Source organism: Ptychodera flava, chromosome 7 (genome assembly GCF_041260155.1).
Source record: "Ptychodera flava strain L36383 chromosome 7, AS_Pfla_20210202, whole genome shotgun sequence".
In the NCBI taxonomy this organism is placed as follows: Eukaryota; Metazoa; Hemichordata; class Enteropneusta; family Ptychoderidae; genus Ptychodera; species Ptychodera flava.
In genome coordinates, this window is record NC_091934.1 from 9,610,947 (window position 1) to 9,629,808 (window position 18,862).

Here is an 18,862-nt window from a genome sequence, read left to right on the forward strand (position 1 = left end):
ATCGACCAACTATAGGACCTTATGGCTGTTAGTCTTGGTAAGCGGACTGGGATTGGTGTCATTCCAGATCTGGGATAGAATATCTTACTTTGCTGCTTTCCCTGTAAATGTTAATGTAAGGATGAAATACGTCGACGAGCTGACCTTTCCCGCTGTTGCCATTTGTAACTTCAACTTGCATAGGTATGTATCTCCTAAACATTGTATAAGATGATGGAAAGCGTTAGAAATCAAGGCATCACATCTACCGGTATATAACGAAAGTATACTTGCTTTTACTTAAACACTTTGTAAACTGTTTTTATATATGCTACATATTTGCATATTTGTAGTCATAGCTACTGTATCTAAACGTTTTGCAAGATTTCTAAACAAAGTTAATATCGTAAATCTTTGAGATTTTGCAAGTTGACAATAACGCAAGTCAAGGATTGAATTGTTTACCAGAAATTTAACGTCTCATCAATGACATCAGTGTCAATGATATTGTATCCCTTAGACATTCAGCCATCGCAGAAGCCAATCTCAGTGGACTTTTTGACGCTATGTACTCATACGAGTTTCCGGATTTCACAAGTGTTAACATCTCATCAACGGCCTCAGAACAATTCTATATACAGTCTGCACACCAACTCGACTCAATGTTTTATGCGTAAGTAGAACAATTTGTACAGCAAGCTTCTCTCGATAGCTTACAGTCTGCAAGTAATGTCTTAGCCATTGTGCAAGTGCCGTAGTATATGTAAGAATGATTTCCCCACAACTGAGAGTCGAAGGCTGCACCGAATAGCAAGGGCTGTATCCCCCTATGTGTATTAATTTATTCAATATGTACTACTAACCCTTTTGTATAAACACTGGACCCGATATGTTTTAGCAAACCAATATGTTATAACAACAAGTTTTGACGAAACCGAAGATTGTGATAAGTATTTAGGTCAGCAAACGTGCAAAAGAAACTAAGTATGTCCACCAACCGTAACCGTGTCCTCAGTAACAACTGAAGGTAAATTACAACCCTTCTTAAACAAAACACCCGGATTGTTAAGGTAAGTGAATAAAACAAAACAAATATGAAAGTGAATGGCAGCTGTTATCGCGCCCCTAGAAACCACGAAACATGCAGTTGTTTTTGCAAAGGAAAACAATCAGGATCACTTGAGAATCCAACTATAAGCAAACACCATATCAAACAAAACAAAATACAGAATTTATGATACTGTTCCTCGTAATTGTACAATTGTGGTACGTGGCTAGATGCTGCTGAATCCTACTGTTCGTTTACACTGGTCACGTGACTTGGGCTACCTTTAATTCTCCTTTGATTGATCCGTCATATTTTGCGCTTTAAAACCAAAGTGAGGGTCTCTTCTTCAACCGCATTTATTAACTTTTAATGTCCAACTTTTAGATCGATGATAGTCATCGTGTCTAGGAAAAGAGAGGCCAGAATGGTCAGTTGTTCCGGATTGAGTCTATTTGTGCGTGATCCGGTGTTTGTGATGTCACAATCCACCAACATCGTTCACCATATTTCTGAAAGTTCAATATTGTGCACGGCGGAGACTATTACCTTATTTATTACCAAACAAAAGAAGATATTCGATCACACAAATAATTATTTGGTTGATTCAGCAATAATGTGGCGCGGGAAATCTGTAAAGAGCTAGTAGATGGTAATATTATGATTAGAGATTGAATTGTTTCTGTATTTTGATTACACAATCATCAACAGTGTCCTTTAGATGCAGGAATATTTTTTGCTTCAAAGGGCACGATCATAGCTGCTCCATATACATTTCTTTCTACAATGTTATTGGTGTTTGTGTAGTTACTCAAATAATATCATGACTGTGTTTTAGTTTTAAAACCACTCATTTCGTGGCTGCTACGAGCCCAATAACAGTTACATTGTTTATTCAAACTTTGTTTTCTTAATTTACTTATATTTTGAGATAGGTTAATTGCTAGGAGCGTGGTCTTTGTTCCTAGGGATGCTTAGTTTATTTTTGAAATTTTGCTGACCTAAATAGCCATTGACATATTCAGTTTCATAGCAATTTTTTAAAGTTTGTACATTGCTTAATGCCATACCAAAGGTTGCAAATCATATTTCTGTATGTGTGGCCAATATTGTATCTCTTTTTAATGCTATTAAATATTGGGTTTTGTATTGTTTCAGGGCAATATATACAAACAACTGTCTGTTCACTGTCTAGCGCCTATACTTCGGTTTGACATCTTGCATTCTTACATATTGAACTAAAATATTTCACAGCACTCAACTTGATCACAAGACTGTATTTTGGTCATTAGCAGTGAAAAGAAAAATGTAAAAGTTGCTAATTAACGATACCAATATAAGGCATCTCCGTTATCTGTCTTCTAAGTGGGCATGGGAACACACAAATTAATAACTTATTGAACGTTGCTTGTTCAAGTTATACTGTACAGAAAAATTGATTATCTATATTGGTTTCCCATGAGTGTCATATGGAATACATAGGACATGGCCCTCCCTTTGTGTTGTTGGGGTGGTAAGAATGGCATATATATGGGGTGTATAACAAATGTCAGTTGGTATTTCTCATCATTTTGAATGGCCAGATGCTAGTATGAATATAATGAAAGCTATTACTTAAAAGTTTAATGTAAGATTCATATATTAGCAATAATATATGTGTATCGCTCAGAATACCATTGCTGTTCTAGAAATAACTGTAAGTGTGTTGTTAAACTATCGAGTTTTTTGTTATGTCAGCCGGTGCTCGGGTGATCCCTTGAGAAACCAAATCTAAATATTATTGCAACAAACTTCATTCAAACACCCGTTGAAGAAGCCTTCCCTTTACACTTGTTTTGTTTGCTGGGGATTAAATATAAGTATGCCTTGTAGTATGCTATTCAAGAGATATTAAATCCGAAGCAAACTGAATAAACGCACACATATATTTCGTTTCAAGACTCCGATTTGTAATTTGATTGACGTACTTCCTTGCGTTCATTTAGACCAATGTGGCAAGGGCTACCCATCGATGTGCACGTTCTAAAACCGATTCTGACAGATTTCGGTGTTTGCTATGCCTTCAATACAGGAGAAGACGGTGACGAGATACGTAAAGTCAAATACACAGGTAACATGCTCATTGAAATTTTAAAAAATCTAAATTCGTTTGAGTTCTTTCATATTTAGCTGCGTACATTGTCTACGTCGGTAAAGATAATGAGCCGATTATGTTCTTAATCTACACTGTGGTATTGTGAATCAGTAAACCCTTTAGTGATCAATGCACAACAACTTCTTTCATTTAACACATTTTATAAAAGTCCAACAGTGATACAAGATTTGCTATGCAAACAGTGTTACTTGAGTTTGAACTCTATACGTAACCAGAAAACATCTTCGTGACATTGACATCGCACCCTGGTACAAACGGTAACGTGTCACCAATTTTCTGGGTTAGGGTCAGGGTTAACGTCATATACTGTGCTCTGTTTGCATTCAGTGGCAATGGGCCATTTTTTCCAATAGTGAGAAATAGTGTCAATGACACTGTGCTCCCATTTTACAGAAATACTAAGTACTAGTACACACATGACATTGCATTCTTACAGGTTGATTACTAAGAAAATTCCATTGTAAGTCCAAATTAATCTTATACCCCAGCAATATGAAATGCTCCATCTCATAATGACTTTTACATATCTGACAGAAAAACCCCAGGATCAAGACTATCATCTTTTAAAGCAATCCAACAAATACTTTGGGAGAAAATGATTTTTTGACAAAAAATGCGAAAAAATTGCCCCAAAAATACAAATATAAAAATTTCACCACAATTTGAACTAATCTGACAAAGGCAAACCCTGGGATCATACATACAAGTTTTCAAGGCAATGGGATGAGCGCTTTCAGAAAATAAGATTTTTTGCCCAAAAACGGGAAAATCGCCCCAAAAATACAACTTTCAACATTTCACCACAAATTGAAGAAATGTAATTTAAGTCACTATAAAGAGCCTGCGTATCAAGTTTCAACCAAATCTGGTCAGTGATTACAGAGTTTTAGCAATTTGCAGGATTTTACCTTTTTTCCCCCACATTTGCATATTTTTGACTTTGGCATATTCATTTGAACAAATTCACATCTCCACCCCTGGGTGCACCTGTCCACCAAATACTAAGATGGTAGGTGCTGCGGTTTAGGAGTTTTTAATGTGGACGGACATACATCCGCACATACTAACATACATACATACATGCATGCATACATACATACATACATACATACATACATACATACATACATACATACATACATACATACATACATACATACATACATACATACATACATACATACATACATACATACATACATACATACATACATACATACATACATACATACAGACAGACAGACAGACAGACAGACAGACAGACAGACAGATAGACATGCATACATAGATACATTTATTTTTACAGCTTTTACCCTCCAACAGCCGACCAACCTATCAATATCAGCTTGTTCAACTTGATACTACTGCTTATAATAATATAAACAAGAGTTAATTACATTATAATTAAAGTAAACATGCCTAGCTTATCAAGATTATATCATAAAAAACAGCATATCTGTCAGGTTATAAAGAATCTTAAGCTGGTTATCTTTATCAGTATTTTCATCCTATTAACCAAGCACATTTTAACTCTCAAATTAACATTGCAAGTAAGTTCTGTTGAATAAGTTGACACTGTACGTACTAAGAAAAAGCACACTGAAGAGACATATGTTTGCAACTTAAGAAGTTCAAGGTCATCAAAAGCATTATGAGGAATTATGTAACTCTTTCATTGCACTGTTTACATAGATTGCATAATTGCTATAAATAGAACATGAGGAATCTTATAGCCCAGCTTTACCATAAAAAACCCTATCACTTTGACCACTCTTTTAGTTGCTATTTTTTTCCTCAAAATGTAATTTTATTTTTTTATCCTTATCAAGTTGACCACAACTGGAAATCGGAACTTTCTCTAGCTCTCTTTATATGGCCAACCTATCATGACAAACTATTATGAGCAATTTCTTTTAGATAACATACAGAGAACAATACATGATGGTACAGAATATGTCAAATTTGGGATTCAGGAAAGTTGCCTCTACACGTTTTAATCATCCAAGATGGTTAACATTTCACTATGAACTGTCAAAAATGTTGAACTTTCTAATAATTCTACACTAAAATTATTTTGGCTTTGTTGATTTCCAAATTAATTTAATTATTTAAAATCATATTAAATATTTTTTCTGGGTGAATTGATAGGGTTTATACAGTACAAGAGTTACATACAATGTAAGTCATATTCAGCTAAATATCAAATACCGTCTAACATTGCATCATTCCAATAAACAACTACTCAGCCTTGAACTGCACAATCATAATCTGCTCATTCACACTGGCAGTACTTGACTTTAAATGAATGACCTACTACATTTAACCTGTGTACCAAATTTGAAAGCATGGCAAAAAGTACCACAAATTTGCAAATTTTGCCTTAGTTCACCGAGTCATCTTTAGGTCACTCCTAGGAACCTGTACACCCAATTAGAAAGTAATGGCATACACAGTTTCAATGAAGAGTTTTTTGACCAAAAATGGCAACAATTGCCCAAAAATACAAATATGCAAATTTTGCCATAATTTCGATGAATTCTATTTTGAGTTATCACAAGGCACCTGCACGCTACATTTTAAAGCGATCCGACCATTGGTTTAAGAGAAAAAGATTTTTACTAAAATGGCAAAAAAAATAATCATTAAAAATAGAAAGCATCAAATATTGACATCAAATCTATATTTTTAAATGAGTTGGGCCCACTGTACCTAAAACCCAAATATGACAATGATCAGATGAGTAGTTCCTGAGTAATTGATTTTTGACCATTTCCGCCCTTTTTTCTACCTCATTTGCATATTCATGAGACTAACAAGTTCATTTTAACAACGGCACATCCAGCCTATATATAGCATCACTACACCAAAAATCAGCTTAATACGTGCAGCAGTTCGTGAGTTTTTGCGTTGGACGGACATCCATCCATCCATCCATCCATCCATCCATCCATCCATCCATACAGACAGACAGACAGACAGACAGACAGACAGACAGACAGACAGACAGACACCTCACATACAGATTTTTTCAACCATATAACCTCCCAATTGCCATATATGTATGGCAAATGGGAGCTAATAAAACCATACCTTACTTTGTCAATGTCATATCAATTTCGTTACAATGCAACCATTTTGTCTTCATTAAACAGGAGAATCATTTGGCTTTAGTGTTATGGTAGATGCCGTTCAGGCAGAGTACAATATTGGACCACGGTTTTCAGTAGGATTTCAGGTGATGTTGTATTCCCAAGGGGACGTCCCGTTGGTTGGTGACTTGGGCTTTGCTGTATCAGTCGGTCAAGAAGTGCGTATAGGTATTGATGCGACCAATGTAAGTAAACATAGGAATTCCGTTTGCCTGAATGTAAATACTAGATTTAGAATGTGACTGTGCAATATAATCTATTACTGTATGCATACTGATATATGAAACCAATTTTAATGAAAGAGGGGAGTATGCTTTTATCCTGAGCATGCACAAAAACCTTTACACCATCCTCTTTTTCATCAGTTTTTGTTAAGATATCGGTGTTCAGAGGCCTTTGATAAAGTTTAAATAGCTTTTATATTCTCATTGTAATACGGATAGTTTTCAATCGGATTCGAACCCACAACATACGGCATCAGTCGCCTAGCTGAGAGGTCACAGACAGAACCACTCGGCTAAATCTCCACTCCCAAAAAAGAGTGGTTCAATAGCCGGCTAAGTTGTTACATTTTTCTGACTGAGACCGCTCAACACGTTGTAGAGTTCGTGAAGCACCCACGCACGCATGCTCACTACCATACATCGCACATACACACATCATATTTCGCAATCTCTTTATAATACACAATAAAGTGGCTTGAATCTCCTTGACAGTTGGGCTTGGTCTGTCATGTGTGGGTATATTTCTGTATGGTATGTATGTGTAGGTAGGTACAACGCTTACAGGCAAGCCTTGCCACTTCGATCCCTGGTATGCATGTTTTTTACACACACTAAACGTTTCCATATCATTAATAGGAAGGAACCTAATGACTGGTCTGGTCGTAAAGACATTAATTTGCACCCCAGACTGGTGATAGTAATCTGTCTCAAGGCTTACATGTCAAATATATTTCGGTGTCGGTTTTCTGTTGTTTATCCTGTACAAACAATCCAGTCATTAGGTTCCTTCCTGTTAATGATATGAAAACGTTTGGTGTGTGTAAAAAAATGTATACAAGGCATCGAAGTGGCAAGGCTTGCCTGTAAGCGTTGTAGGTAGGTAGGTTACGTAGGCAGGTATCGATGTGTGCATACATGCGTGTATGTATGTATGTATGTATGTATGTATGTATGTATGTATGTATGTATGTATGTATGTATGTATGTATGTATGTATGTCTGTCTGTCTGTCTGTATGTATGTATGTATGTATGCATGTATGTATGTATGTATGTATGTATGTATGTATGTATGTATGTATGTATGTATGTTTTTTACAGAGAGAGAGAGACATACATATACACACACTTATATTGTACATTATATTACCATGCCTGTCCATCGCATTTTAATTGGTTGGAGCTGAACCACGTGACTGCCCGCAAATACTGCAATGGTTTGTTTACATGCCAATGAGCATGAATTATATCGTAAACATAGTAACTTTACAGCTAAAGAGGAAAATTGTGATTTGTACAAACATCATAATCAATCACAAAATAAAATGGAGCACTTGTTAGCCAAGTTAAGACACTTTTCAAAAAAATCTAAGAATTTGCAAAATTTTCGCAGCGCGCACTACTCACTGACAAGTTCTGGGGCCCCGTTGTCGTTCGCAAGGGAAATTTTCGTAAATTTTGACGTTTTTGGGGGCTTCGTTGATAAAATAAGCCTCGCACGTTAATTTTTGGCTTTCCTCTCGCCCTTGCCCATAAATAAACGTTAATGGTCAGCGCGTCACCCGTTATTTCTATAACATATATACATGCATGCATAAATGTATATATTTATATTTTTTACAGACAGACAAATAGACAAACATACAGACAGACAGGCAGACAGACAGTCATATAGACACACTTATATTGTACAACATATATACATGTATGTCTATATTTGTGTAAATAAAAAGATAAAATATTATGATACCTTTATTCATGATACATATAGGATATATGTTTATTCATTCAGAAACCAAATTTGAAGTGGTCACGAACAAGTGATAACATTAACTCTTACAACCATGGCGACTTTACTGTCGATTAAGCCCACTTGATGCAGTCAAAAATAATGTTTGTACAAAGGCAAAATCAGCTCTATCAGGCGTTGTAAATGAAAGTTTACCATTGGCACCCTGTGTTCAAGATTGAGATACGATGTGACATTACCATGCACTGGTCAATGTACAAGTCTTGCTTATTTCATTTTGCCCAGACACACTGTCTGCATGGGACACACAAGTTTGCGTGATGCTATAGCAGTGATCTCATAAAGGTGTTTTGCCGCAATAAACTAATTATCGCGTAGAGCCTTTAATAAAATTATATAAAAGTGGTATCTTGTGTCTCAATAGTTAACACCTGTATCACCCCTATTTGTAACAATCAACCCTATTTGTAACAAAACTTAATTTTCAAAAAAAACTTGGCCGTATTTGATACAATCTTGATGAAATATACATATTAGTAAAGTATTTACATAATGGTTTAATTTGTTACAAATAGGGTTGATTGTTACAAATAGGGTTGACACGTCACCCCTATTTGTAACAATCAACCCTATTTGTACCAAAAGTTAACCCCTTGTAGGTTTAGTAAGATTTCGGTCGGAAAACAAGATTCCTTAACTTTTTTGACCGAAATTCGTGAAAATTGCCCCGAAACAAACTTTTGGCATGTATCTGCATGACTTGATTATATCTTACGAGTAGGCTTCTTATCCCAAGAAACCCGCAAAGAAATTTAATCTCACGAGCATTTTCGGAAAAAAATGAGTTTCGACAAGGTAAAAAGAAAATTGCCCAACATATATATTTCATCAAGATTTCATCAAATACTGCCAATTTTTTTATAAATTAGGTTTTGTAACAAATTGGTTAAATTTTTGTTACAAATAGGGTTGATTGTTACAAATAGGGTTGATTGTTACAAATAGGGTTGACACGTCACCCCTATTTGTAACAATCAACCCTATTTTTACCAAAAGTTAACCCCTTGTAGGTTTAGTAAGATTTCGGTCGGAAAACAAGATTCCTTAACTTTTTTGACCGAAATGCGTGAAAATTGCCCAGAAACAAACTTTTTGCATGTATCTCCACGTCTGGATTATATCTTACGAGTAGGCCTCTTATCCCTAGGAACTACCTGCACGACGAAATTTAAGCTACCGATCATTTTCGAAAAAAAGGAGTTTCGACAAGGAAAAAAAGAAAATTGCCCCAAACATATAAATATGTATATTTCATCAAGATTTCATCAAATACGGCCAAGTTTTTTTGAAAATTAGATTTTGTTACAAATAGGGTTGATTGTTACAAATAGGGTTGACATGTCACCCCTATTTGTAACAATCAACCCAATTTGTAACAAAAGCAGATTCGTAAAAATGAGTTTTGACAAGGAAAAAAAATGAAAATTGCTCCAAAACATACAAATATGCATATTTTATTAATATTTCAACAAATACGGCAAAGTTTTTTTGTAAATTAAGTTTTGTTACAAATAGGGTTGATTGTTACAAATAGGGGTGATACAACACCAGGGTGCCAATCGTTAGCTCTCATTTACAACCCTTGGCAGGGTCTGTCTTGTCTTTATACAAGCAGAATTTCTGACTGCATCAAGTAGGCTTAATCAACAGTAAAGTGGCCACGGGTGTAAATATATTTGAATGGCCATTTGATTTTGCAGATTACGAATATCACGCCCCCGCATGGTAGATGTGGAGAGAAGTCTTTGAAATATTACGATAAATACTCGATAAATGCTTGCAGAATGGAGTGCTCCACAGATTTTATGGTGCAAATGTGTGGATGTAAACTGTTTTACATGCCAGGTACTGCATTGACGTTATTGCTTTTATTGACGATAAAGGTCAATTAGAAGTTGCAAGAGCAATATCTTCATCTATTATTCCAATTATTAACACTTTGTCTCTTTAATATAAGTCTTGTGTTTGCACGATTAGGAATATTTTTTAAATAGTTGCAGAGGGACTGGTGGAGTTAATAATAATCATCATTATCATAATTCGTTAGATAGAAAGTAAGTCCGTTAAACGTCTTAAAGTAATCATTTCATTTGTCAACAGGAAACATTACTGTATGTGACATCCAGCAGTCTTTTTATTGTGGCCAAGCAGCGTCAGGTAAGTTGATTTATAGCGCCATAGCCGGTATTATCAACACAAAAGTTCGACCGATAACGTATCTTATCAACTTTTTCTTTTGAATGTAGGCGTGAGAAATTGTTCTTGCTGTATTTTGATTTTAAACAATACTGACCTACTGGTTTGATTAATAGAATTAAACTAAGAAGGAGTGACGTAATTAGCGTGCCTTGTAGACTATCTCTTATTCTGTAGACCAGCTTAAAAGCTGTGGAACAGCGTTATGAATATCTACGTATCCAATGTAGTTTTGATGATAACTTCTTGTAGTGTTCATTATACGTCCCATAAAAATATGAACATTAATATTCAAGCATATTTTTTGTTTTCTATTTCAAATATTTTTTGTTTTGTCTATACCGTACATAACACCAATTACCATCATCTATCATAGAGAATGCAGCTTACCTCCACTTCTATATAATTGATTATGCTACGATTGCAATGTGCAACACGAACTATAAATCTATGCAGATGGTAGATAATTCAGTTTCTTTGTTTATTAAATGCCTCAAATTATTGTCTCATTTTCTATTTCGTTGGCAATGTCTAAGTCGTGGTAAATCATCTTTTCAGTTACTTTAAGAAACACCAATGCTACTTGTGAATGCCCAGTTCCTTGCTCCCAGCTGATCTATAAACCAAACCTGTCGAGTGCAAAGTTTACGTCTGATATCCTCGGCGCCCATCTAGAAAATCTCTTTCACTTACCCAGTGGGCACTTTGAGTAAGTAGCTGTAATAATTGATGGCTTCTTGCGTGATTCACGGCTGAATAGTCACTTTGCATACTGTCTTTGTATCTGTAATGTGCATTATTATTGTTGAAAATTGTATCCAAACCATCTATATCAAGATCTTCATAAACACAGAGTGTTATAAAACTGTTTGTTGGTCCAGTTCAAATGCTGCACCTCTCACGTATTGCTCTTTGTGAAGGTCCGAATCTTCATGAAAAAGGAGGAGGAATACAAATGAATAAGTTAAGGGGTAGACTTTAAAACAAAATAAGCAAAATACAACAGACAATTCAAGGTCTATGAAAATACTTACGAGAGTATCTAAATTCTAGCTACCCTTTAAAAAATACTACATTTACAACACTTGCAACGATTGTTTGTGTATTTACTGTGAGATATACGCAGTACTTTGTGTCAAAATAATTGCCGGTCATAAAAAGTCGCGCACCGTCTCTTTCTAGGTAGATTATATCAGAACGACCTATGTATTACTGTTAACATTGTCTGTTGTCTTTTTAATTTCTCGGTTTTCCTTAGTTCTATATTAATATTTGTGAATATTTTCCTAGAAAAAACTTTGCAAAGCTCAATATATTCTTCCAAGAATTGGCTGTACATGAAGTTGAGGAAGAAAAAGCGTACAACATATTTGGGCTACTATGTAAGTGATATGTAACTCATAATTAAACGTCTAATTTGTGATATTTGGTATTTATTTATTTTTACACACTCTACGATTACAAAACATATTGCTTACTATGGTTTTCTTTCTTTGAAAATACCAATTTTATAGCATTGTTCTGTGTGTCTTCCTGCTCTTCGTTTTTAAATTGCTGCTGTCTCTTCTTTTTACATTTTTGTTGTTGTTATGGTTGTTATTACGATATTTCTCATGCACAATACAGGTTTGCTAAATACAAGCAATGGATTATTAACTGTATTCATCTATATATGCACTCTTCTCCTAAAATACAGGCAATTATCCATTCAAATGCAGTAAGTTTTATTGGGTTTTCATAGAGTGTAATACATTACCAGGTCCATGGGACATTTACAAATTCAAGTAGGACCATCCTGAACAAATTTATGATTAAATGCCACTATTAAATCATGTCTTGACCGAATCAAATTCAGCAGCGAGAATGAAAAGAAATGACTCTCCTGTTAAGTCTTACATAGAGGTTTGCCTACAACACAGTTTTCTGTAAATTTGTTCATAGATTTAATACTTTAAAAGTATAGACAATTTGAAAAGTTTATCTTAAGGTATCGGAAAGCAGGCTACATTGATGGCTGCAGTTATTTTGCTATTTATGTACATTAAGGATGAGTATGACGAATTACGTTAAAATTGAAACAATATTGTCATTTTCTTGGAGCTTTGCACAGTCATTCTCAGAAGTTGTGCGAGTGTAACAATGAAATAAAAAATGGGGGAGGGGGTCATCACGCTCGTTTCCATGGAAAAGGCCGTTAATATGTAGGCAGTAGTAATCTAGCTTTGGTCAATATACGTGCATTCTTTGAACTACGTTTTACAGTTTCAAAGAATAACATCCAAGCTGTTTTCGTATTATCTACTTTCCTGTCTTGTAATAACATCAACTATTCTATAAGCACTCTGCGATCAAACATACGTTTTGAAAATCTACATATTTTTACTCATTTAGGTGACATAGGTGGCTCCCTTGGTTTATGGCTTGGCGGAAGTATTCTCACGGTGATAGAAATCCTTGATATCTGCTTCAAAGGATGTTTTGGTTCTGCATGGCGCTAGGAATGTCATCATCGGTGTTCGACAACAGCACGGGATCCGATCTTCTATTATGCTCACCTTGTTTGGCAATTTAACACCACAGCATTTACCGGTGTGTGAAAGATGTCTATAAACGATGCTGGAAGACTCTCTAGTATCATTTGTTGTTAGATGACTATGCTATCGGAACCAGGATTTTATACTTGACACAAAGCTGCCACTGATACTATTTATCAACCTAAGGCTGACGTCATGTCAATATTTTTATTGAAAATCTACTTGCATTGAGTAGAATTCATACGTATGAGGGAAAATGCCAAGAGGATTTGACCGGTTAAGAAGGGCTTGACTACGCAGTTTCTGCGTAGTGAAGCGTCATTACGTATTCATGGTGACCCCTGGCCAGCTGTCAATATCTTTGGGGGCTTTTGTCTTTTGGCCTGCTTTGCATATGCGTCGTTGGACACGACCTGCCAATCACCCAGGTAGTCAATTAAACTATTAATTGACTGTTTACCGACCCAATTAACACTATCCAGCAGTATCAGTCATATTTTAATCGCGTGGCCCGGGTTGGCACAACGTAGGAACGCGTGTATTTCTATGTGTACATTTCACTTGTGGTGTTGTTTGTACCATCGTGCGTTTGAAGTCCTTGTTTCACCTACAGCATTACCTTCAAGGTGACAGGCTTACTATTAATGTTCAGTATCATTGCACCGAGTTCTGCCCACGGTGAAAACCACCTGTTTTGCCTACTAATTACTGCCCGTCGCTGCCCGTCCTGAATGTAGCCTATCTATAGCTACAGTAATCACATAAATCATTTATCAATTTTGATATATACTCCTAAATTGTAAGTTTGATCAAAATCGAGACCACATTCAAGGGCTATGCAGACTGTCCATGTACGCACACACAGTGACAAGAAGGCGGCAAACACCTACTCACCAAGCACATCGAATCAGCGAAAAGAAGCATAAAAATCTAGGCTCATCGCCAAAACAAACGCGCCAAGCGCTAACAAAAACCCATACCAAGCGGCCCTTTTCAAATACTCCAAACAGAGAACTACCCAAAAAACCCCATAAAATGACATAGAACACACAAACACTTGAAAGAAATAACAAAAATCGTACACATAACAAACAACTGAAACACAACATTAAATACAAAATAAACAATCACCGTAACGTAACAGAAAACATGGCCGTGGAAATAAATCAGCTACTTCCAAAGAAAAGCCGACAACAACATGAAATTCAACAACAACCTATCATCGCTCAAACTATGAAACTCCCGAAAAATAGTACTAGGCAAAAGCCTTAAAATTCATTCGGACACCAACAAAACCAAACAGAATAAAACCACCTCAGGATTTCAACAAATAAAGTCGTATAATGTGACTACGCTACATCGTGAGACACAAACAATCGCAACACCAATTCAAAGAAAAGTCAAATTGGACTCCACGAACAACAAAAAAACAAAAACTTGAAAGCTATCTGAAGCTTCTAAACTCGCACTTCTAGAGATACCCTTTCAAACAAAACATGTCGGGTGCCAAAAGAATCGCGATAAACCAGCTTGCAAACAATGGACAAATTTCGGGAAAATAACGCTTCGACAAGGGTCGGTTTTTCGTTATTGTCAACACAAACGATTACGTACTCGAATGCGAAAGGCAATTACGCAACACTCAGTATTATACACAACAAGCCAGAACAAACAGTAAACAAAGTAAACGAACTATTAATCAAAATGTACGAGAACAAGCACATCAACCAGGATACTTGTAAGTATCTTGATCTAATAAACATAAAATCCGTACCCCGCAGTGGTACTTATTGCCTAAAAATTCACAAACCTCCGCAAAAATCTAAAAGACACACCAGTCAAAACAAAATTTACCGAAGTAAAGAAATATAGAACAAACAAACCTAACCACCAAACGGACTCACAACGTGACCAAAATTAATATACCTGCCTCGCTAATCGGAAAGCAAGACCACTAAAATGCATTAAAATAAATTTTCACAAACACAAACTAAGGAAAGAATCTACACTGCGACTGATGAGAAACCACACTCGGGTTTCGAAATGCAAGCGTCAAAGGGCGACTCTATCAACTTTTGTAACAACATAGGTCCGGCTGCGTCTCGCCATAAGCTTTCCCCACACAAACAAAACGTTACCGTACACACTAATCCAAACTTCTCTACAAATATCCAAAGCGAAACAAACATTTCATTAACACTAACAATCGGTTAAGAATGTAGGAACACATTTTCGAAACGAATCAAACACAAACTCGACACAAAAACATTTAGGATAGTTAGGTGGGGAGCCTGTTTCACATTTTTTACATCTCGCTATATACTGTCTATGATTCTAAAAATAAAGTCATCTGCCACTTTTTCTGTATACGCGGTTTGGCAAAACTCATCTCTTCAATCGAAAGTCGGGCGATTTCATGGTTCTTTGGGGCACTTAAGTGTACGTCGAGCTTAAGGAATGTGGTTACATTCGCGATGTTTTATTCGAAATTATTTATTTCTTCAAGGGCAAATGCACATAATTTATGCTGTTGGAAATACTGGCCGCTCATAAACAAGACAATAAACTCAATATATGTGCATCTTTACTTTTATTGTCAAAGTACCACCGACACCCACAAAAAACCAAATGGTTCAGTCCAGGTATTTGCAACTCTGCCATCCGACTGGTCAACAGGAAATCAACCATAGGTGTCTTTTGGCACGCGTATACGCCAGTCACTTAGGCTACGGTAATCTGCACCACTTATCACCATCGGGAAGGTACTCCTCCGCCTATACCACTGGCGATCCCACCCTCGAGGCACTGCGTCATTCGACCAAGCCTTGTTATTGTAATTTCCTGCATAAAATTAACAGCGAGGTCAACCGGTCAAATCCTCTTGGGATTTCCTGGCATGCGTGACAGTTAAACACCTCTGAACTCCTTTGTAGCAAGGTGTTTTTGTAGTTACAGATACTTTATAGTATCTCTATAGCAACAGTAATATAAAGCGAAACTTCTCGCCAAAAATATGTGACAGTACATTTTCTTAATGATCAGTGACTTTTGAAAGTAATATAACATTTTACATCAACGTCTCTATACTTTATCTGTCTCAATAGCACTTTTGTGTACTCAATAGTACTAAGTATTGTGTTTGACTTCTACCAAATAAATGGCAATGCATAGTTTACGGTTTTGCTTTTCATTTGTCTTGCATAGATAAGTCAATTTCTGCAGGCTTGAGATGATTGTAATTATAAACTGACTGGATTATACTTTATGGCTTGAAAAGAGAACACAGAAAAAATGTCAAAATATTTATGGTGACAATGATCTTTGAATTTCATTTGATAAAACTGCCTAGATTGATTTCTAGTTATTTTACAACACTTGACACACCTTATTAAGGTTCCAAGACAAGAAATTGACCATTTTAAACTAACAATTCTCTAGTGTTTAATAAGCTCAGAACCCCCGTAAATTGTATATTTTCGGAAAGCCTAGATATAGGGGAACATTTTGGTTACCATAGTGTCACCATTGTTTACATAACTATCACGTGACAGGTAATTTGCATAACCTTTCAAAAATCGGTTTTCCCTATGTTTTGTTTCAATGCTTTGAGATATGTGGCTGAAATTCATGTGAATGCAAGCTATCCTACAGGTCTTCAAAAGCGTGTCTCAGAATTTTTTTGAACCTTCTTAAACAGTTTTTATGCCAGAAAAACTTCCAGAGCAGTGAACTTTACCATAGTTGATCTCTTTAAAATTGTGCTCCAAAAAAACTAAGCAAGATATAAAAAAATCCGAGACACTCTTTGAAAGAGCATTGTGACAGCTTGCATTCCAGCAAGTTTGAGTCAGATATTTTGAAGTATTGAGACAAAACATAGGGAAAACCGACTTTTGAAAGGTTATGCAAATAATCTTGTCACGTGATAGTTATGTAAACAATGGTGACACTGTGGTTACCAAAGTGTTCCCATATATGTAGGCTTTCAGAAAATGTATACTTACGGGGGTTATGAGTTTATTAACCGTTAGAGAATTGTTAGATTAAAAAGGTCACATTTCTTGTCTTGGAACCTTAATAAATTGATTCCCTGGAAGATTACGTGTAAAATTTCTTTGTTGTACAATATAAAAGCCGCAAGATTTCAGAGACAAAGGTAAACTCGCCGAGAATCCCCTTTGAAATGGCACCACGTGCACATGATAAGGTCAGTAATTGATCCAGATGAAAAGGTCAGTTAGTATCTTACAACAGACAAGGTAAAATGAAAATTCGTGAAATGTATCACTTTTTATAACCTTCTTAACTTGCTTTAAGCGTCACGAGCAAATTATTCTCTCAACAGGAACACAAACTCAATATATAACTGTAAATGTCAAAAGAAAATCTTATAAACTTGGAAAGGAACATGTTATTATTGTAAAATTTCCTGTATCTACAGTACATTTGTTTTTTTGCAGTGCATGACAACCACCCGAATGATACTCAACTTAAACCTTCTGTTTACGCAAATATACTGTTTAGGTTTTTGAAGTCTGTACCAACATATTATCCTTGCTAATGGCTTGGGAATAGGATTCTTGGTGAAACCCTTGCTAATGGCTTGGGAATAGGATTCTTGGTGAAGTCCTGCCTCAAGTTTTTCATGTCAACTGTACGCCGTCAGTTGCGTCCACGAGGTAACCATTTTGCATTTCAAACTGCTGTCCATCACAAAGTGACGCGCAAAAGTTGTTGGTGATCAAATATTTACTTTTAAATCATTATCACTAATAACGATATACCAGTACAAAATGCCAGAATGTTTGTATGGGAAACACCTACATACTTTTAGGTTTGTGGTATATACAGATAATTACGTGTTCTTGCGTATGCTTGATCAAGCCAATGGCAACTTAATAATGCAAGCTTAAAATTCGCTAATCTTATTTATCTACGGTTTGAATAAGATTGTCGTCAAATATAATGCAGCCTCTGAAATTATGGTGAGTTGCACAATTTCTTAGCTAAGGCCTATTTCAGTACAACCATCTTGAAGGAGAGTGTTCTAAAAAGAGTCAGTCCAACTACAACAATAGAAGCAACACGTAGAGTGCGGGTACACATTAGGATCATTGCATAGATAAATTAATAAAGAAGGCAGTTCAACCAGTACTCCTTGTCTTCTATTGATCTTTATTTTAAAAATACCGACGTTTCGGCAACACACAAGTTGCCTTCTTGAAGGCAGCTTGTGTGTTGCGTCATGCAATGGCTATATTTACAGAAACGATTAAATAATTGGTCAATTTACGACTATGCTAAAGATATGTAAAACGATCGTAAGTAATGCTCTGTGCTGCTGTATATTTACTGATTACACAACTGAAACACGAAAGAGTCTACAGAACACGTCAACGGATCTAATGCATAAGCTTCAAAAGTGATAATTTAATGTATATTTGGTTGCCTTTGAGTAATCGATATCAACAGCTTGTTCTCTGCTGTATAAGTTTACATAAAATAGAATGAATGCTACACTTAATCTTTTTCGATTGTCAGCAGATGGACAATCTCTCGCATTTTTGAAAGAATATACTTAAGAGATGTGAGATATTAATTTGCTGGCACTTGCATTTGATGGAAAACATTCAGATTCGTAGACGCTCCACGCATTGACTTCGGTCTTACATTGAGCTATTGGCTGTTTCTTAAAAGCAAAACGATTTCCCTATCAGCCATCTCATTAGACCACTTTAGAAATTTTGCTCTTTTCACATCATTTTGCCACC

The 18,862-nt window shown here is 35.9% G+C and overlaps 1 protein-coding gene across 1 annotated transcript; it reads left to right on the forward strand.

Moving 5' to 3' along the window:
* Nucleotides 1-16: 16 nt before the first annotated feature.
* On the forward strand, nt 17-16,900 carry LOC139136732 (acid-sensing ion channel 2-like). Its single transcript, XM_070704546.1, has 9 exons — nt 17-183; nt 500-652; nt 3,010-3,134; nt 6,332-6,513; nt 10,062-10,206; nt 10,462-10,518; nt 11,116-11,266; nt 11,848-11,939; nt 12,949-16,900. Exons 1-9 carry the CDS (start codon nt 122-124, stop codon nt 13,053-13,055), a joined length of 1,074 nt encoding a protein of 357 aa, XP_070560647.1. The 5' UTR covers nt 17-121; the 3' UTR covers nt 13,056-16,900.
* The last annotated feature ends 1,962 nt before the right edge of the window (nt 16,901-18,862 follow it).